Genomic DNA, 23650 nt, shown 5'->3' with positions numbered 1-23650 from the left:
TCAACATCTGTGGAGTAAATATCAATTCGTTCAATGTTGCCAAACCCACTGAAGGATTATGATATTCGTCGAAGCGTAACACTCGAGATCCTTTGATCTCAAAGGAATTATATCATCAATAGTATCATTAAAATCAATATGGAATTTGTACCGGCCTTTGAAATAGAGGATGGCAACAATTCTGTATGATAAGGATTCACTGCTTGTTTGTATTTACCAGACGACCGAAACGTTCCTTAAATGAGGGCTCATTATGTAAGCTGCAAAATTATCAATGAACAACCCATTGTGTAATTAAATGGTAATTGATATATTAACAACACAAACTTGTTTAATCTCTGTCAGGGTTATCGGTGGGCAATATCTTCGAATAACGATAGCTCAGACAGCCTGTCTGGTGAGCACGCTGGTGTCATTGTTATGATGATATTGGGAAAATTTACGGATAAATTCCATTTTCTGATCTAAAATGTAATAACGTTGTAGACTCTGAAATTGATATCAAGAAGTAAGATCAAATTGAAGGCCTAACAATGTATTGGAAGGAAGCCAAAAATGAATGCTGGGGCAGCAAAATACAGGCTTGAGGGTAAGAAAATAGTTGGAAAGCAAAATCTGGCAACGGAGCCGAGGAAGGCTTGGAAAAGATTTTATATAACAATAGAATGTGATTCTGTGTTCGCTTTCTGCAAAGCGGACTCAAGCACCCTTGAATCGTCGGAGGCACCTTTGAGTTTCGCCTACACATCTACACGAAATAAAACGGAATAGAAAAGCTGTGAACATTTCCACAAGCCTCAGTAAGAACCTTGATGTCAATTCACTCATTTCTAGAGCAATAACCAAGTAACCAGACACATTGGAGTGTAGTTTTGAAGTCTTCAATTCCTTAGGGAACTCGATCTAAGTAATTGGAAATCTTCTAATAGATTTAATAATTTAGGCAAGGCCTAGTCGGTTGGCTTGTCTGGAAATTATAATGACTATATTCATTTGCTAAAGTTTTAAGAAAATTAAGTTGGAATTGAATACAATTTCAGTCATGATATAATTTTCTACTCTATTATAGCCAACTTCAGTGTTACCGTATAACAGAAAACTTGTTTTAATCTAATAGACCACTTAGCCGGATCCATTATCCGTTTCCATGTAAATTCAAAAATGTTCTTTGTTATTTCTAGGTTTTTTTTAAACCTTTATGATCCGCTTTATTTAAGGGGGGAAAATCATCCAATGACTTCTCTCGCTTTGGGCGAGGCGAGAGTATCAGATCTCTTACTGACTAAAAACCACCTCGTTCCTACTCCTGCTTTTGAAACCGGAGCCCCAGTAAACCCGCTAGGTAGTCCGGAGCTCCGGTTTATGAGCCGCTTAGAGCATAATATTCTAGTACAATGTCTTGCACATTCTAGAGATGAATTAATGATGCAATTTTACGTCAAAATGTAAATATCGTGCATATTATTATTATGTTAATAACAACTGGAGTGCATTATCGCATGCTTATCCACATGTAACCCGCACGTGTTAGTGTTAATAACATTGATACCAATTTGCTATATTATCATAATATTTACTTCAAATAGATTATGCATTCAACTACAATATTGAATCTGTATACGTAAAGGGAAAATTCTGTATAGGGCCTCATTTTCTGTAAATTACCAGGATAGAGGAGTATGGAATTTTCTTCAACTAAAGTAGGGGTTTCCAATCTTTTACTAGTCAGGGACCACTTTTATAATTCTTGTTAAGTGAAGCTGGTTTGATTTTCGCACGTAGCAACTTTTTGTGTGATCTATAAATTGTTGTTTTGGGTTTGGTGTCATGTATATGTGAAATTGTATATTTGTAAACTCACCCACAACACAGGGGAAAATCCTGTGTCAAGGGGCAACAAATAAAATATCAGACAGCCATAAAAAATATACAAATGTTCTATAGGTATACTAAAGAGTGTATGTGCGAAGAAAATCGAAGAGCCTCGTCCACTGAACGACCTCAAACTAATACTTACTGGAAACATCTCTAAACTAACATACGTACTTGTACATACTTAATTTACGAGACAAATCCATAAAACATACAACTAAGTCTGGTTTTAGTTAAGTTTAGACCTTGTAATATAATTTAAAGTTATGTTAATGGAATCAATTCATGTTAAACTCGAACTTGAACGTCTCTTCAAGTTACCTAGTGTGAAGGCCAAAGGTATCTTGTTCGTGTTTTAATTACTACTGATTTACTATTGGATTTACGAATATTTAATATTTAATTTATGGTCTAATGATTATTGAATATGTATGTAGGTAATATATTACGATTTAACATAATAAATAAGGATTTTATCTAATTTGGTGCAGTCATTCGAGAGATATATGCGAACATGCATATTGAACATGCATTTTTAATAACTAAAGATAGATTTCGGAATACGTGATCTAGAACGCCTCTATTGTGAGTTCATCCTAAAGTTGTGCATAGTATTATTGGGGGTATTCGATTTCGTAACTAATACATACATACACATACATAGCCTCAAGCATTATATTTTCTAATACAAATAGGCCTATCTATGTTATCTTTATGTGAACATGCATATAAACTGTTTTCATACATCATACGTAAACTATAGTTTAACGGAAGATAAACTATAAACGTGTTATTTTGATTTCACAAGTTTATAGAACTGTAGGTCAAAGTAATATTAAGTGATTGCGATAAATAGACTGACATAACGCTTAGATAACGTAATATTACTATTTACAAACAAAATCTCTGACCTTCTGAGTAGGAGAGTATGTAGATTGCAACCGTGAACAAATAATTCTGTGAATAAGAGAGAGCACGTGACTCTTTCTATTAGTTACACATATATATTAGTCATCAAGTAAATAAGCTAGACTGATTTCAAGGACTTTATAATTTTTTATACTTAGTAGACTTGATTTTCCAGTGCACGTTATTCCTAGAATCGACTAGTTTCCTACTAGACAAATTCAATATTTTATTATATTGAAACGTCAAAAACTATATTTATTATGAAATAGTGCGTTATAACGTTATCAGATTTTTACGTCAATTAGCAGACTTATTTCTAGAAAAAATTAAGTAGATCATCAAACCAAGAATGAAAGTATGATTATTTTTTAATAATTTAATTGAACTGAAAAGTCTAAATAATTTGTTTTTAACTGAGGAAACTACCCAATTTCTTCGGTCGGTATTACATTATTAATTCTTGGAAGTCTAATCGCCGGTATCCCTCACTGGATAACCAAAACTAATTAGGTTTAATGTGATCGAGCAAGACAAACTCAAAACCATGCTCTCTCTCTTTTACAATCGAAAATTTTATTTAATTAACGCACTCTCGACATTCGTAATCATTGGCACAATCGTTCGACTATTGACGAAACTGGGTGGCGAACGCGTATACTTTCGCCTCGGACATCGGTAGAATAATATTAGACATGCGTAAGTACGCTATTAGAATACCTATAGCTACGTGTTTCTTAGTTAAAAGTAAAACGTATTTGTTATCGAACGTGACGGTATTCGCTGACGTAGCGTAACGATAGATCGCAAAGATAACGCTTATGTGGACGTATTAAGAGTTATGTAAACAATGTCATAGTCATAAGCAAGTCGATCGATACTTTTCTATGGCCGTTCGATGTCGTTATCAACAAAACGGTGGAGTTTTATCGACAATGCAATATACAAGAGAAAATTAGAACATACTTTATGACGAATATAAAAATACGTTTAAATATAACTTACACGGTTCTATTTTATTTCATAAATAAAATTCTAACTTAATTCCTTGTAGACAACCTTAATAAAATTAAATGCTACGCACTTTCGTAGCGGCGCCCCCGCGTAGCCCGTAGTCCCGTAGCATAAATAAAGGCAGAAACTAACTTACGCAAAACCCTTTTTTACTAACATTTACCTACACAAACTGATGGTACACTAAAGTTGTAATTCGACGGTAAAGTTGGGACATTACCAAGTTATTCGATGTCGGTGTTTTACTTACTCGCAACTTAGTATTAAGTCCCTACGCTTATAAAGTTTGGCAACTTTGATTTACTCTTCGGGACATATGGCAGACATATTTTTGTGTGTAATATTGATCGAATATTGAGAAAAGAAAGAAAGTAAAGCAATTTATTTGTACCGTTATAATATTGCTGGCAAAAAGAAAATTAGTTTTAAAGTAGGTAGATACATAATAACACGGCGCAAAAAGGCCAGTGCTCAGCTTGATTGAAATAATATTCGATTTCGATTGAAATGTCTCTTGAAACATATATTATTATTGTTTTTGAAGAGTAAAACATTTGATAACACTTTAGTTAGACATACTTTAGTTTCAACCTACATTACTTAAAATAGAAGTAATTAAATAATATTCTTGTATATGTACGTACGAAGTAAATAAATAATATTAGAGAAATCCACATAATACTGTTTCCTGTCATATACAAACATATTTACTGCCGTCACGATCTAGAGAGCGTAAAAAATATTCAGTTATGCACTTGTGAGATAAATTTAAGTTCCTTGATTTTATAATTATGATTCTGTTTACGTAAAAAAAATGAGATAATCGCCTAATAAATAATACGGATACGTAAATGCTAACCTCTCTTAGGTAGAGGATGCCTATATGCTTTGGGTTTCCAGTTCCACAGTCTGAATTAGAGTGAGATTCACAGAGAGTAAAGTTCCATAAGAAAAGGAGGATCCTCCGACCAGGCGAGGTGATCATGCCTGGCGGGCTTTCTGCCCAACCGTTGTTCGTTGGGGTTCCTATCCATGTTTATTCGCATGTAAACTTCATAATATGTACGATGTAAGGTTTATGACGTCATCCGTTGTTTTGATCGTCAGTCGTCTATGTGCGACTTCTGTCATCTGTCACTTGTCATTAATTGTCGCCACACTGACAAACAGATTTTCAAAAAAAAAAAAAAGTACAAAAAATCCATTTACACGTTTCAAGGATATTATTCTTTTTATCAACGTACTTACGTCAACAATTTTTATTGTTTATACATTTGTTAATGTGATATTTTTCACATAAAAATCATAATGTATTTTTCAAAAGTATTAAGTTTACCGCATGTAAACTAGTATACATTACTATGAAATTTTCATCTATAAAATTAAAAATGTTATAGCTAGAAATTTATATATTACTACACAGGTTTATATAAAAAGGAAAGATTTGATTGTTTTTGTTAAATAGGCTCCGAAACTACTAGACTGACTTTAAAAATTCCTTCACAGTTCTGCTTTACTTTTCAGACAACAACATAGGTACATGGTCTACATAGGTATATCCTTATAGTTATATTCCTACAGAATCGAAACTTGTAGACTTTATAGAGTAAAATATTCTATTCCCAAGTGTTCGAAGCCGCAGACAGAAAGTTAGTTTTCGATATAATATTTACTATGATCAAACCTAGTAATCTCGCCCAGTTAAAACTGTTATGATTCAAACACATTCCCTAGATTCTTTCTCTCAACCTTTCCCTAACTCGGTCGAGGTCAGTCGAGTCACTGTCAGCAGTCAGCCGAATGTCAGTATTTCACGTCCATTCGACTGTTAACTGTCATATTAGGCGAACGAACATTAACACGTAGAAAGCTGACATTTCAGTCCGTCCATCAAAATGTCTAGTCTAGTTTAGTTTTTAGGAACTAGTTACACGCAAATGGATAGTCAGACAGCATGTCTAGACGTAGGACCTTATTCGTAAAATGTTAGGATGACGTAAAAAGTTTATGGCCGGCTTTGTTACTGTGCCTGCTTTGGGATCCATGACCTTTCCACTTCGTGCGAATAGAGAATGAACAGCATTACTGTACTTTGGGAAATAAAAATAAACTAAATACAATTAAAACCTCTTTTGTTTGGAACTTTGTAGATAATATTTATCTTCATAGAGTTGTGTTGAAGATTTAAAGATTAGGCATGTTAATAGTATTATAATTTTGATTTATTATTACCTAATTATAAAGTTATGCACGATACAACTTTTAACAAAACGTATACAAGCCTATTTCTAAACCTATTTATTCTTTATGTATAAAACATAACTTATTTACAATACGTGTTCTATATTATCATATCAGGTATTTCTAATAACATCGTCTGTATTCAAATTGCCGTATATTCATACAAATAGTATTCAAATTATAATTTTATCATAGAGAATTCAATTATCTAGCCTACAAGCTTTGACGTGGGGTCTTATGTACTAAAATCATCTTAATATAGTACTAGACATCATTATATAGTCATAGTCTGAATCAGTTTGACAATGGCACATCATGGTAGGCAAAGTGACACTTAAATATGACAGAAGCCAGTTGTCAGTCAAGTCAACAGTCATCAACGATGTTAGAGTCAAGATGCTCGGTTGTCATACATAAAAAAGTGACAGCAAAATATCGGGATGTCATATTTCAATGACGAGTTGTCAGTCTAGCAAAGTCTCTAGTCTGTTTTATTCATTTCATCTCGGAAACCTTTTTTTGTCAAGAAAACAAATTGTTCAGTCTCGTATTGACATCTATTGACTCACAAAGTTCCTTATGTAAACTTCTCACAGAAGTATACCGTTTCTGATTTGAAAAACTTTTTCCCGACTTATAAATACAAGAATTAAGCTGTAAGACTTACCTTGGCACACAAATAGAGTGATAGATCCCATAGTTCCGTAACACGTGGATGAATTCTGGCAGCGTCCGACAGGCGCCCATGATGCTAAATGCTGCTAGTGAACAATTCCATATCATTAACGTCCGCCGTAACTCGAATCTGTGGACAAAAGAAAGAATACATTTAATAATTGTTAAAACACTAATACATGGCTGGAAAACTTAAATGTAAAGAGAATTTCTCAGTGTAACTAATTCAAAATGAGCTCAGCCACAATTATCATGCTGCCTAGCGAGTTACCGGGATTACGGCTCAAAATGCAGGAGTAGGAACAGGGTGGTTTTCAGTCATTGGTGGTTTTGGTAAGAGTCTGAAACCCCTCTCGCTTCGCCCGAGGAGGGAGAATCCAATGGATGATCTTCCCCAATAAAAAAAAGTTATATTTATCAGCAAATAAGTATGTGATTTTTTTTTCAGTTTACACGTTTTGATAACTACCGTAGTTTTGTAACCTAATCATCTGATAAAGGCTCATATGCACATCCTAAATATTACATAACATACACATAGGAAAACAATGTAGGTAACCTTCCAGAAACACTTGGATAGAAAAAGAACAAAGTCGAAAAGATCTAAGAGAGAAAGAACCACCTTCTAAGCTGACTCATACCATAATTCAATGTCAATTCACGTAATTAATTGTATATTTTTTACAGAAAACAATTACATGGAAAATATTATAATAATTTATCATTCATCTTGTTTGATTTATCTCAGGGAAATCTTGTTAGCGGCCTTCGGCAAGGGCAACTTTTTTAAATTGACGTTAACCAAAGGTTGAGGCAAACAAGCAGTAGGTAGTATTACGACATAATATTATATTAATCTATGTAATTATATATTTTTTCTGTTTCACGAACAAATTATTATAATTATTACTTTAATAATTTGGTCCTTTGAACTACACAGATCTGAAGATGAGATAAAAATGATTAAATATGTCAGTCAGTCAGTCATTCTGTTCCGGATTTCAAAAGAATTTTGTTATTAAAGCGAGTTATTAAAATGCCTGTCGGATACAATTCATTCATTTCAGAGACAACAGTTGTTACCTAATGAAAATTTTGTCACAAATTATTTTCATTTTCATTTAGCCTTAGCTTTGTTGATACAGCGACTAATATAAAAAGGACGGCTTTCATTATTTTTCTTAAAAAAGACCTCGCTGTACTACATAAAAACCCGTAGCTGCGGACAGCCTAGCGGGTTACCGGAGTTCCGGTTCGAAAAGTAGGAACAGGGTGGTTTTTAGTCAGTAAGTTTGATCCTCGTCTCACCCGAGGCGGGAGAAGTAGTTTGGATGATTTTTATATAATCCAAACTACTTCTATTTCATATTCTTATTAAAACTAGTTTATTTTATAGACGTCATACCTATATTTAGTAAAATAATATTGATAAATACGGCTTAAAGAGACCATTAGGGTGATAAATTATACCAAGCTGTGTAAGATTAAACGCAGCGGTGTCATAAATGTATCGGCTGATAAAACACGATAGTGTATCTGTTATAAATCGATCACTGAGCGGGTTTTCGGAACTATAAGTTATAAGGTAAATGGTGAAAAAAGTTCCTAACAAAACCGATATAAAGGCAGGACACAAGGAACTTAAGATTGCCTCTACTTACAAACAAAAAACATAGGACCAAGAAAGTTTTAGGAAAAAATAGTATTAACCTACATTTTTTTTAGAATAAAGTATGTATGTAAAAGTAACTGTTAGGTTTCTGTTAATATAGTGTGTTAAGTACATTTTTGGAATAGATCAGGTTTTTGAATCTTTATATATAAAAATCAATTACTGTTTGATAGTCTCGCTAAAACTCGAGAACGGCTAGACCGATTTGGACAATTTTGGCCTTGAATTGTTTATGGAAGTCCGGGAAAGGTTTAAAAGGTGAGAAAAACAATGATGAAGGCAATGATAGTATTTAAATAAATTGATATGTCAATGCAAACATAAATGTAAACTGGATAATGTGTTAAGCAAGAGACGCATATGCATAACTTAACTTTTAAAATGGACGTTAGTAGTTACATATGTGTTAGTTCCTGCATGTGGAAATGAGTGTAGTTGTCCTCGACTAAAGAGCATAACACTTTAATAAGTAACAGATAAATAGATTAATTTGTATAAAAAATAAATAAATAACTACTAACAGCAGCATTATAATAATGCATACTATTATTGAATCGATTTACTTCTACGTCTAATAATAATATTATTTGAAAGTAAAATTGCATTGCTATTTAGTTTACTACGTTTAACATATCTATATGAATATGGAAATATTATGACTTACGTATAGTATTAGGTATAACTACCTACTAATTTACCTTTAAATAATTGATTTCAAACTTTATTGTTTTGGCAATAAAACCGAGAATCAATTTGACAGATTATGTTGATGTGATGTTAGGTTAATGTGTTGGGGTATTCAGGACCCCCAAACAACATTACAGTTGTTATAAAAAGTACATTAGCGGATGAAATGTTAAATTGATTTTCTGTACGTTTTTTTGAACGATTAATATTAATGATTAACTTAAAATGATATATAGCAAACAGGTATTTTTTTTAATGGTATAGGTAGTTAATTACTTCAGAAATGCGTAAAACACAAAAAAAATGCCATAGGCTCTTCGAATATTAATATATGTCCGAGTCGATTTACGTAAATTAATAAATTGTGGTGGACAAGATAATACCAGTTTTATAGTTTTTTGGCCATTATAAAACACGTTTAATTAATTCTATAGCGATAATATCCTAGTAAACAACAACTTGATTGACCATGGTCACTTCGTATTGGTCACATAATTGATTACTTGTGAAGAATTATATGAGACAGAAAGTATTTTTTGGAAAATGTAAAGAGAAGACATATGTGTATGTGCTGATGTTGAGTAGCTTAGCTTAGCAAGAAGAAGAAAAAGATGAAAGAAATCCGTGAGAAAAATCCCTATTTTCATTATACTAAACACAGAAAATGATGTAGGTAAGTATCTATCTACCTATTACCCACAATCTTATCTCAACATACTATGAAAACCGGTGTCAAGCAACTACTACTAGTAATTAATACAATCTAAAGTCAATATATCAAAATCTATTTGACATATTGACTTCTATCGGCCACGATATCGCCTAATTCCCTTGTTTGTTTATCAAGTACACATATAATTACAATTAATTATTTAATTATGTACATTACAATGATTAGTATTGGCCGTCCAATGATTGATAAAATCGATGACGAAGTACGGGTCATCGAATTATGACGATGTTGACAGAATATTACGTGGAAATGCTATACGAAAATAGACTTTAGGAATAGGAAATAAAGGTGTGAGCGTAATAGAATTAGTATGTATGTAGTGGGAAAGGTTTTTGACATTTGACTTTGACTATAACAAACATTGCCACTGAAAATAGGAAAAAAATATTTAAATTGACTAACTTAGGTTTGCTAGATTATTTTTATAGTCTATTATAAGATTTCCAATTTTATTTTGATAGTCGTATAAATTAAAGGTACGCGTCCACAGGCCCGCATCGTACGAATCGCACGCACCGCACGCATTCCGTATGACGTCATGAGTACGCATCACATGTAGACCGTATTGCTGATGACGTCATACGGAAAGCGTACGACGCGTGCGATACGTACGATGCGGACATGTTAAAATTGTCGTCCAATCAGTGCTTTGGAATGCGGAACCTTGATATATTCGTTTTCATTTGAGTAACAAACAATTTACTTTGTAGCAGTGTAGGTACTTTTGGGAATATTAATTCCGTAGCTATTTACAAAGTCGGAATGTTTAATTAAAACTTTTTCAAGCAAATTGTATTTTGACGGCGTATTTTATGTGACATTCTTCTATTTATTTTATTTTATGAATGTAGATAGGAGGCCATATTATGGTACGGGTAGAGCCCTTCACATTTGACAGAAATTATCTCCAATCCGCCCGCCAAGCTTGAAGACTGGTATACGCTCTTATGTAAGGGAGGTTCATAGTCCAGGGGGTTACTGATCTGGGGCCTTAGTCTGCTATTACAATTGATCGTTTGACATTGATGTTGTGAAATTTCGTACTTTTAATACTACTTTCGTGGTTATTAAATGAACTGAATGGTATTAAGTTTGGCTTTATATTCCGTACTCTAAATGCTATTTTATTTAACACCTACGATTGGTGTATAGCTTTGACATTGAGATTAGTTTCAAGAGTAAGCGCTCAGCGCCCAGGAGTGGAACGTCACGTCACACGAGTGATGATGATAAACGTAAAGAAAACTCATATTAAATCCTCTCATACAAAAATAGTCATAAAATCATCTACGTAAGTGTCATTACATGAGCAAAAAGTTCATTATATTTTGTATAAGTAAATAAAGCTATTTGTAGTACAATATATTAATATGGAAATGAGCAATTTTATTGTAGTTTGTATAAAATATTACTGCGAATAATTTTCATACCTAGGTAAGTAGGTACTGAGGTTATATTGCAATACAATAGAAAAACATTGAATATATTAACCTACGATTTGTACACAGTTCACTTATATTTGAATAAAACTATTTACTTTATAATACTTCATTATGAAACTTTAATACTCTGTGCAACAAAGTAAAAAAAAAATCAACCACTTTTTGTGGCCTCGCACTGTATTCTATTTTTAAAAAGTTGTTTTTTTCAATAATATGGCGCCTCTAACTGTTTACGGCCAGTTGAAAGTGTTCTATTTTTAAAATGTCATTCTACTTTCGTTAACTTCGCACGAGCACTCGCAACGAAATTGGCAAAAAAGTTAAGACGAAAGAAATAGTAAAGACACGACTTTCACATTTATGTTAGAGAATTGTGGTGTCATTTGAAAATGTGAGAAAAATCTGAGCAACATTTCAATAATAATGTAGTTTTCTTATCTAATCTAAATCTATCAAGCACAAAGCTGGAGAATTTGTGCGCACTCATCTCAGAAACTACTGGTCCAAATTGGATGGAACTTTATTTAGAGAAAAAGAATGACAAAGTGTGTCCGTTCAATTCTATATGACAAAAATAAAACCATCAATAAATTATTCTCACACATTACATAGTTGTCAAAAATCACTGCGTAGAATTGACGACGCGACGTTATGTCAACATGTGTCGTAGTTTTTATTCCAAACATTATGTACAATATGTAGGTATTTGCTTAAATACATATATGTAAGGTAAATATTACTTTTTTATAAGTTATATAGACATGAACACATTGAGGATAACAATTTCATTAAGTCCAATGTCCATGCTCTTTGCTTTTTTAACGTGTAAGGCAGCCATGAACTTTCGACAGTTACAAAAAGGTACATAGAATGATTTAGAATTTTCGGCAGTGACATACAATGTACTAACGAGCTAAGGAGCTAAGATTTTTTATATATGTTACGGTAAATCTGATTAATTGAAAATTATTAATAATTTTTCAAAATTATTAATAATAACCACACGTTTTGGTAAATGTGAATAATCGATCGGAATTTATTACTTTTAGTAGTGATTATTAATAATTCACGACACATATTGGTGAAAGTAATAAAATAAATATAAACCCGATGTTTTTTGACCAGCAGGTATTTATTTATAATATTAAACACAGTCTTACGATTATATTAATTAGAGATCACACAAACAAGGTTACTTGTACTTGCTCTAAACCGAATGGACAACAAATTCACATATTCTGAACTTGAATATTAAATAGTGCCCTTCTACATTTATCTGCGCTCGCTGTCATTGCAGCGGTAAGTTCCCCCTGTTTGAGGAGGGGCTAGAGAGATGCCTCGGGCGTCCTCACCTACCGCCTGAAGCAGGTGCTTACCGAACATGGGAGTTTGGGTAGGTTCCTGTTTCTGATTGGGCGGGAGGAAAAGCACAGACACGGAACAATTATTGTTTCATTAACAAAATCAACACGAATCCTAAAAGCAATAATCAACAATCATATTTGGTTTGCCTGTAAATCTTCTGTAGCACCTATAAATGCATCAAATTAAAATTTTAAAAGTATTGTCATAGAATTCAACAAATACTTGTTGTGCAAGTACAATATATTGCCGTTTAAATTGAAATAAAAATAACATCTTGACCACTTATTACATTTGTCACTACTAGGGTAAATTATTAATAATAACCGATAAATGTGATTAATTTATCACTTTTACCTCGAGTTTCGGTAATTATTAATAATAGTAGATAATTATTAATAATTTTCAATTACTCACTCTTACCGTAACATATATATATAAATTATGATATAAATTGTGTAGTTTTCCACCTAATTATTTTAGTATAGGCACACACTGGAACCGTGACATTATAATTAGATACTTATTCTAATCAAAATTAATCGTAGGTACTGATTATAAATTAAAATACCAATTCCTTCACGGTAAGTTAAGTAGGTACACTATTAGGCGAACAGTCATGACACGTGGCGGAAAACGTAGCTTTATCACGAAGTAAATTGAAAACAAAGACCAAAGCTACAATACGACTTATTAGGTCCCTTTTTTATTTAAAAAGAAAACATTCTATACTAGGATTTTCCCCTGAGACGTGGGTGTGTTTACAAACAAGTTCACATACACATGACATCCAGACCCGAAACAACAATTTGTGCATCATACAAAAAGGAAAACTCCGTGCGGGTATCGAACCCGCCAGATATTGCCAGCCACCGCACCAACCGTGCAGTCAATTAAACTAGACGATACAATATCATCATTAGCTAATTAATAACTAGAGATTAGGTCATCAACACTATTGTTCATGAACTTGTAACACATTGCTACAATCAAGGACGAAGCGTCGCGTCGCCATTGAAGATAAAGCATTTCCTACAGTGATAAATAATAAATGACAGCATGACACATACAGTATGGCAGGTGTCAATAATCGATAGTTTACGCAAAACTCTTTATCTATCAACAAAAACGTAATGTCACAGTGGCCCGATTCTTTTGCGCGGTTTGAAACCTACCAACGACAAGTACCAATGTAACATTTTCCAAGTTATATGTACTTTCTAAGATTATTTAGACACCACTGACAAATGGTGGAGGAAAACATAGTAAGGGAGGAACCTTGGGCTTATAATTTTTTGTTATAAGTTTGAAATTGCCAATTGCGTGGTGATTAATGCTCATTAAATTCTAATAAAATACCTACATAAACGAGCAATATTACATTACACAAAAACATTTATGATAAAATCTTTGAATTGTAACGATTACAATATTAAATTCATGCTGCATATTTTTTCTGTGCAAATGCATAGTTAACAATGCATGTCATAAAATAAGTTAATAAGCTTTACAAATATGCACACGAACAGCAGGTACCGAAGCAGAAATTACTGCAAAAAGAAATTACTTGAGAGGGGGTCATTGACACACGAGCCATCTTTTTTGGCAATGTGAACTTTTCAAGGAAAAAGTTCAGAGGCAAGACAGGTTACAGGTGAACCTTAACTACTTCCTGATATCCTTTACAACAAGGTTTTCTTAAAGAACAACTTGTTTAATACCGTCCTCATATAATTTAAGGAAAATTCTAGTCCAAATGTAATTCCTGCCATATTATTATGACAACATAAAGCAAAGTCATGCATGTATATTATACGTATTTTGAAATAATGACATTAATAAACCGTGTTTACATAAATGTCGATTAATTGAGCCGGTTTACCATATTTTATGTACCTGAAAACCTTATGTACTAAATAGTTATTTTTATTTTTATTGTGATTTTGTAGTATAAACTAACAATAAAATCTAAATTGGTATTCTAAAACTACTTAAAGAAAATTTTGTCTGTCACGCCGTAACTCTTAAATAGCTTAACCGATTTTGATGTAATTTAATCAGATATAAATTATATTATAAGAATACACCTTACATACGATTACACGTAGTTTTGCGCATATAAAACTTAAAGAATAAGAAATAAAATCATCGAATTAAATGACAAAATCTATATCAAAACCGGTAATAAAACACACCTGCACACTTTAGCAATAAGTAGGTTACCTTCCAATATGGCTGAAAAATACATTGAACCTACATAATCTTTGATTAGATTTCTATCTGAAATTGACTCATACACTTATTTACTTCATAATCGATTGTAACTGACGCAAACTTTAGACGGTCTGATAGACGTACAGATTTTAATCACACACGTGTAATATTATTAAAAACCACTAGTTCTTGGCCTATACACACTTGATCAAATACAACTTTATTTATTTTTTATAAAAAATGGGGTAAACGGCGAAGCAATTGATGCTGAGAAACCTCGACGAGACGACGTAACCTCCTAGTATCATCGAAGCAACCACTACCATTCTGCCAAGAGTGTATGAGAAGAAGAAGAAGGGGGTAAACGAGCAGACAGATCATCTGATGGTAAGCGATCAGCGCCGGGTAGTAAGCTAAATATTTTAACCTGCCGGTCAAGCCTGGACTTTAATTTGCAATCAAAATTTTGACGGGATCCATACACAATCCACTACTGAACTACCATCCGGCTATTAATAAAGCTAGGGATACACTAGGGAACAAAATTAAATGTCCTGCGACACGTGTCGCCACAACACGACATCGCTACCGGACATGAATCGATGTCGCCATATATGGCAGACGAAAATTCGTTTGACATGTCGCTGATACATGTCGCGGGACATTTTTGTCCTCTAGTGTATCCTTGGCTTTATAATGATTACAACATTTTAATTTTCGCAAGCTTTTAGATTGTTACATAAACAACAACAGGAGAAAAAGTACATAAAAACAGTAATTATGTTATTTTCTAAAGAGGAGGACTAAGGTGGAGGCCTTTGTTCAGCAGTGGACGTCTCTCGGCTGATGATGATGATGATGATGAATGTTATTTTCCAACCAGACCGTTACCTACAGCAGTTACATCACATCACATCACACATGTGAACACGACCTCCCTTATCACGTAGATACGGCTTATCAACACTATCAACGTATGATGTGAAAACGTACGATACTGATAAACAACAACGTGCCTTATAAACCAGACGTAATTGCAATAAAACCTTTTTTTATCTACTTTTTAATTCATTTTTATTGATTTATTGTAGGTACAAGTAATTTATTTTAATACCAGACTTATTATGATAGCGAGTTCCGGATATGATATTATGGATTAATTGGTAAATTTGTTACCTTATCTCTTTTATTACATAATTTAAATTAATATTAAAATCATAGCTTAATAAAAACCTATTTACCTAAACAAAAAAAAGAATTTATTTATCTAAATTGATCCAGCCGTTTCCGAGTTTTGCGCGTACCAACCAACAGATTTCGTGGCTGTTTCGTATTTTCGTTTTGTAAAAGTATCATTTTATACATTCCCTAGTCAGTTCACACGTTTAATGGTTACAATGTAGATTTGCCAATGACTATAATATAGTAAACCTACTTTAAGATACAATATTAGCATCCTATCATTCGTTATCTAATCATACTGCTTCTGATAGGCAAACGAGGAACCGAACAAATAGTTTCACTTCAAGGAATCGAAAGGAGAAAACATTTTACCATTTTAACAATAAAAAAATATGTACCGTCTGAAACTAATATTAGCGTATACTTAATAATTTTTTCACCTTCAAGTAGAGTTTTCTAGTTCTTTGCACTTAATGCACAATCAAACATCTAATATTTACTTCAAAAAGTTAAATATTATTAAACTTCAACACTGTTAGAGGTACCGTTGACTTTGATAGCAAATACATAAGTTTACGGTCATAAAATCGATAATGTGCATTTACTCACACGAACTTTGTATGTATTATTAAGAAATAACATTCTTAGAAACGCCTTTGGTTCGGAAAAACCGTAAAATATAATATGAAGTAAAAAAAATATTTTGAAACATCTGTATAATGTCACATTCGAAACGCATCATCCTTTACATGTTAATGTTGCATGACTAAAAAAAAAAACTGCTGAGGAATAAGTCTTTCTAATTCTAAAAGTAATAAGTACTGAGATAGATAATAAAAAAATACAACAAAACTCATTACACGAAACTTTTTCTTTAAAGAATTAAAAAGTCTAGATCACTCTCTACTTTCACTTCCCTGCATGTGTTATTGGCGTGATTAAATATGTAATGTATTGTGATAACGATAGGGTTTAGATTTGTTTACAAACAGCATCGCACGATGTGGCATGTTCTTAGATACATAGTCATTAGGTCATTGCAAATAGATAAACATGTATTACTAACTAATACAATGTGTATTTCTAAGGTCCCGTGTTTATTTTGTTACATACTAATTGCAAACATATTACTATAATATGTTATTAGACTTCTACAATCCACTTTCGCAAACATCAAAAACTGCAGTGTATCTTTAACCGACTAAATCCTCTATGATCTTTTTGAAAAGTCGAAAAAACTACAAACGAACACAGAATCGAAAGATTTTATACAGATTATAGTAACTGAAACATTTGTTTAGTCTTTAGGTATTTCCTATTACTTCATCTTATGGTCACATCAGGTAGAGAAGCTCATTATGCTATTCTAAACCGTCAAAACATTTTCCTCTTTATTTCAAAAACAATAAAGCTGAAAATATGTTAAAAACGAATAGAAGTATCTTGACCTACTGCGTCTGTTCTGTACAAAGACGTTCTCTAAAATCAAGAATGAGATCTATTTGTTTTTATAACTCTTGAAAAAAAATTTACCTACATGCGCGCGCACTGTTATCTGCGTTGCCATTATTGTTTTAACGGCATTGAACTAACGGCACATTATATGATTATTATACATCCTGGATTCGTATTATTATACACATTGCGATAATTCGCCAACGTAACAGTTAAGATAGTAACAGTATAAATAAAATATCAATGTGTCTAACTCGGTAATCGTGGAGAAACAACCCATTTCATAAACGTTAACCTGCGTCACATAAATCACTCATGTTAGGTACAGGGCTCGTTCCCTAAGGAGATCATCCCTTACCTTTATCAAATATTTCACATGTACCCACCCCTAGCGAGCGATTACCCAATAAAAGCTGTAAAACAGCGAAAGCGATTTAAAACATTCGAAAACTCGTCGGTTAATGAAAACGCAATTAATTACCGTCGACATTTCTCTCATAATAGGTACGCAAATTACATTACCAACGCAATTCGCCTTGGTTTAACGGACTTCTGCCTTCGAGGCTAGAGGTCATTGGCCGAAATTGAAGTTCTCGAAAAAAGTAGCAAGGCATACAAGTCGTAGTGCCACGACCAAGGCTTCAAGATGACCGCTCATAAAGGATTGTTCAAGTCTGACACGCCATGGCTTGGCCACAGCTTGGTAGCGACGCACCTTTTTACACCAACAGTAAAAGCCTTTAGAAAGCCATTGTTTTAATTTGCATTTATAATGGCGTTTACTTTTAAACCAAGTCTAATTCTCGACAAATGAGAAGCTAAAAGGATCTTAAACAAAGTATTTTCAGGAACGATCGTTAAAGAAAAAACCCCGTCATCCAACGAGTAAAAACAGCTTGCCAACGGCATTATACCGCATTTTAAACAGGGAAAATCAATATGAGAACAAAAGCGAAACACTTTCAAGTAAGCGTTATTCGCGGTTTCAGCACAACAATAAAGTTTTGGATGCTGTTCAACGATGCTCCATTTCAAGTAAATACCACAGACGCGGGTTGTTAGGAAACCGTTGCGGTTCTACCCTCGACCTTGACGAGGTTTATATCCACATTGCCAGTTTCTGGAGTTTATTCCAACACAATAAGCTTGTTTATACACAAAAAATATTTCAGCTATCAGACAATATCGTCCCAAAATCGGATTTAAGACCAAATCTGACAAAAACCCTTTTACATCAGAATTAAGATGTGATACTTTACATGAAGATCTTACGTAAGTATTTGCTTAACAAAGCAAATACAAAATTTTATATGACCAGTGGAGCAAGATAAAATATTTTATCTAAAAGAATAATAATAATATAAAGATATGAAACATTTTCGTATTCAAACATGTGAAGTCTAAAGAATGGAGACAGTCAGTTTTCCCTTTTATTCAGGTTGATGGATGAATACAAATAGTAGGTAAATACGAGGTATTCTATAGAACAAGGTGGTTTACAAACATTGTTCCAATATTGACTATGCTTATTAACTCATTAGCATATTTATTCGTGTCCCTGAACGTAGAACAAATATGGGTCAAGAAGCATCAAGAATGAACGAGATTAATGAATCTTGCTACTCTTTCTTGGATGAAGTTAGTTATTGGCACTTTATTATGATTAATTAATTAATGTAGTGATAACAGAGAGGTCGTGAATGTCAATATCGTTTGAGCAAAGTTACCTTGGAGGGGTTACTGAACTTGGTAGTCAGTAAACCGCGTATTAAATTCTAAGCCGATTGATGATCAAGTGTTTTGCTTAGGTAAAATTCAATAAAACTTCTGTATTCGGTCTGTGGGCAGATAATGCTAGCGGAAAATCAGCTTTATTATTAGAATAAATAGGTTTATTTTCCTCATTTTAATAATAAATTATGTATAAGTCGTATTACCATGAAATGTCAAATCGGAGACTTATCGAGAGAAAAGGTACTCAATCTATTTTTAAATCACATCCACGCTATTACACGTGGAGTTTCTACGTTTCTAGTACTTATAGGCATCCAGTGAAATTTACAGATTTGTTTTATATTTAAATGAAAAATATGAAATCAAATACCTATCAAGATAAACGTAATAGAAACCATTTATATGGTACTTAGACAATAATTATTTAATTTACACAATTTTCTTTATTTAACACCTTAACCGTAACTGTAGACACCGGTGACCTATGACGTAAGCGGAACATTAAATCTTTCAATAGTTTTCAGTCGGCAATCAAAAACACTACCTAATGACTCTTTAAACATCAGTTTATTTCATAAAAAAGTACTGAAAACCTAACAAATTTATGTAAAAATGCAAATGACTGCTGAAATTCTTTGCCCATTACAATAATGGGCAGTTTTCCAAATACCAGTTAACGACATAAATAAAACATGTTGGGTTGTTAAAAATCACTTAAATGTCAATTCCAAGTTTTTATTATAGTCAACTAGTGTCTTTTTTTATTAAAAATATATTTTATTTAATAACATAAAGAGTATATTTTGTAACAGACGAACCGTGTTTCTGTTAATGCCATATTATTCAATAAAACATCTAAGAGGCGAAGGGGGAATATTTGAAAATACACGTGTCACAACACATTAAAAACTATGTACATAAACTCAACAACGAATACAGAATAATGTGGTACCAAATACTAGTTGTACTAGTTGACTAGTTCCACTGAAACCAAACATGAATGGTTTAGCATCACGTGCAAACTTGTCTGAACTGCACACGAAACAAACTTCATCATTCATGAATTTCCAACTAATTATAGAATTTGTATTAACTTTACTTAGCAACGAAAACAGGTTTATTCGAAACCACTAAACCTTATTTTTAAATACATGGTAAACTGATCAAAGCCTTCTATTCATTCAAATAAAAAAAAAACGTAATGACGCATTTGACAGCAAAAAACGCGCCTTTTTGTGTTGCTTAACGAGCAATATGGCTGACCCACTCGACTCAGCTGTACACTTGAACACAAGAATCTATTATCATTGTTTACTTCTAAAATCCATTCTTCAGCATTTTATAAACAAAGAACGTGAGAAGTGCTCTTGTAAAAGTATTCCAAGCGATATTTAACCGGGGGTAAACGTGTACTGGCGTTCCAAGTAATAAAAGTCTGTGTAAACTGTAAACAACTGTTTAGTGTTTATGCTCGAGTGGATGGCGGGTAAACTGCTGCTAATGTGCAGTGCAGGAAAACTGGTGTCAATGCCAACATAACTAACATTAAACTTACACTTCCAGAGACGTTTTACCTAAGCAATTATCTCAACTTGAGCAAATTATCCAATTTAAACCAAATGAGGCTCACTTTCATCAAATTACATCACCACCATCAAGCCACGAGTATCTCGTAAAGAATAATCGGCGTAATTCAACATTGAACGCACCGAGTTATGCCACCGAAGCCTACGGATTATACTGAAAATAGACGGCTTACACCTTGACCGACATGTAACATTGTTCAATTGTATTAATACCATCTGTAATCGATGTGATGATACTGAGTAACCTACTGCAAATGCACCTGTTTGTGTTATTTCAATCTAAACATAGCGTTCTAAAACTTTCATCCGTTTCGCTCCATCGATTTAAGAGATTGTCGAGTCTAGGAAAATGAGTAGTGTTTAACGCAATGTTTCTTAAGGGTAATGTAATTCAATATAATCGGCATCCATCAGGCTCGGACCACATGTGACGTCACACACGACACCGTAACGGGTACCAGTACCTGCCGCGGTAAACTTTCACTGAATCGCCACTGAGATAAATAAAACAAACGAAAGCGATACTCGAAAAAGGGAGAATTGAAATGAATACGGTGTTGTGGAAAATCATGAAAATGGGCAATATGAATGAGTCGAAAATGCAATGTGGCTGTGAAAACGAGCTTTATTCATGAAAGCGTGCCAAACTGAGTTACGTAACGTTGCAGATCAGATGCGGAGTTTCATTCATGAGATTCGCCCCCGCCGTGCCACCCCACCCTCCAGCCGAACGAGCGTCCCAGTCACCCGCTCTCGACATAATATCGCGTTTGTAAACATATATGGAATTAGATAATCAAATTTACTTATTACGAAAACAATTTTTGTTTTACGTAATCCTCGGAGCGCGGTTCAAAATCCAATTCAAACCAATCTACAAGCTTTATTATAAAAATACATTTCGGGTACGGTTTTAATCTAATCATTCCGGTCTTTGTGATTGCAACCGCAAATATAATGGAGTTTCTATATTTAGATGTTTTTAAATTTAAACGGAGCAAGTTCCATTTGCGCACATTATGGTTCTACGTAAGCTCGTAGTTTTTTTCCACTACTAAATATGGATTTCCCCCATAATTACGAGGCTCGCCAGACCGGTTGGTAATCACTCTGTTATAAGGATACTGGTGTCGCCATTACCTGAGACATTATTCGCATAATCGTCCCAGTGCGAGTGGTTATTTTTATATTATTACGTAAATACGTAGTAGACAGCATGCGGCAGTCCCACTAATGTGCAGTGATCACGGTATATGGTCAGTTTAAATACTAGAGACTTGTAGACTATGATATATAGCAAAGAAGCCCTCTTTACGATTTGTGGTACACGGAAAACTGGGCAATCAAAATTCATACGTAGCATTCAAACGATACGCAACGCTAACATTGAGTAATAGTTTTTCGGTGAAAGTTAAAATATGTAGGTAGGTAGTAGGTACCATACAAATCGAACATGTTCGCACGACAATCAATTCATCAACTAACAAATGACGTACTAACTATTGGCTACTTAACATTTAATACAAATATACAGTAGATTGGCGAGTTACGTGCTACGCGTCTCCGGCGCAAACAAACCTTTGAATCCCGAACATCGAACATTGTGTAATATTTGTTGAATATAATTAATTCTTGTTTACTCTACTAGTAAAGCCCATGACTTTGCCTTATTAATTGCGAAGGTTAGCAAACGTGCCAATTAAGTTGTCCAAGCCGACTTGGAACAAAAGGTCGGATCCCTTGTTGCCGTCTATTGACGCAAGTCTGAGAGAAGACTAGAAGTTCCTGGGGTACCTACTACCCGAGATAATTATATTGTAGTAACTTAATTTGATTGCATGACTATAAGCAAGATCCTTGACGTCATAGGTAGCTGAGACTCATTTCCTGAAATCCGTCAGCGTAATGGCACTACTGTAATCAATCATCCAATGACTTCTCTCGCCTTGGGCGAGGCGAGAGTGCCAGACTCTTACTGACTAAAAACGGGTAACCTGCTAGGCAGTCCGCAGCTCCAGTCTTTAATCCCCTAAAGACCGAATATTGCTATGATCTATCGATAATCAGATCGTCGCGGCAGAAATATCTAACTTAATATTACTGGTTCATCGGATAGGCAAAAAAAAATAACAAAACCTTTATTAACATAGAGATAAGAACGATATTGTCTTTAAAAAAAAAATGAGATAAGTACCATTATCAAACCCTGTTATCTTCCTAATTTTTTTCTTCCTTATCTGACTTGACACAGAGTCAACAGGTCAATAAAAACAATAAATAGTGTGATAAAATATGTTGCATAGGTATTATCCATTGTGGTACAACAGTAGCGGATAAGACAGGTCATACAGGTTAACCTGGAGATAATTATTATTATTTCAGCTAATTACTTAACCGGTAAAAGTACCTGATAGTGATCGCGTGATGGAAAATAAACACGCTTGTTTATATGCGTGTATTTTAAAAAGGTTAGAACTGACTTCTCCCGCCTTGGGCGAGGCGAGAGGGAATGTCAGACTGTTACTGACTAAAAACCACCCAGTTCCTACTTCTGCCCTTCGAGCCGGAGCCCGGTAAACCCGCAGTTCATTTTCCTAGCATGTGATCGTACTTAGACAATCAGTACTTTTAGCGAAAAGTACGTAATTTGCGAAAACGACGTAGTTTTTCCCATTTATTTTAATGTAATGTAGTAAGTAGAGGCATTAGAGGTGCTACTGGCTCTACCTACTTACTTTTTTGCGCAAAAAAGCGTCGTTATAGGTAAGTAAATAAGTAGATATTTACTTTAGCAATGCAATTATTTGTGTTCCTCATTATATAACGCTAACATTGATCGTGATAAGCCAATTAAAAATGTGAGTTTGCAATCGCG

The 23650-nt window shown here is 33.7% G+C and overlaps 1 protein-coding gene across 1 annotated transcript in view; it reads right to left on the bottom strand.

Annotated features, from left to right (window-relative positions):
- The window catches only part of LOC118280618 (elongation of very long chain fatty acids protein 6), a 54329-nt gene that overhangs the window by 26736 nt on the left and 3943 nt on the right, over positions 1-23650 (bottom strand). Inside the window, exon 2 of the mRNA XM_035600833.2 lies at positions 6701-6838. Within this exon, the coding sequence (XP_035456726.1) occupies positions 6701-6838 (138 nt within the window). The remainder of the gene's footprint in view (positions 1-6700; positions 6839-23650) is intronic.

The sequence above is a fragment of the Spodoptera frugiperda genome, chromosome 20 (genome assembly GCF_023101765.2).
Source record: "Spodoptera frugiperda isolate SF20-4 chromosome 20, AGI-APGP_CSIRO_Sfru_2.0, whole genome shotgun sequence".
In the NCBI taxonomy this organism is placed as follows: Eukaryota; Metazoa; Arthropoda; class Insecta; order Lepidoptera; family Noctuidae; genus Spodoptera; species Spodoptera frugiperda.
This window is presented reverse-complemented; position numbering and strand designations above follow the sequence as displayed.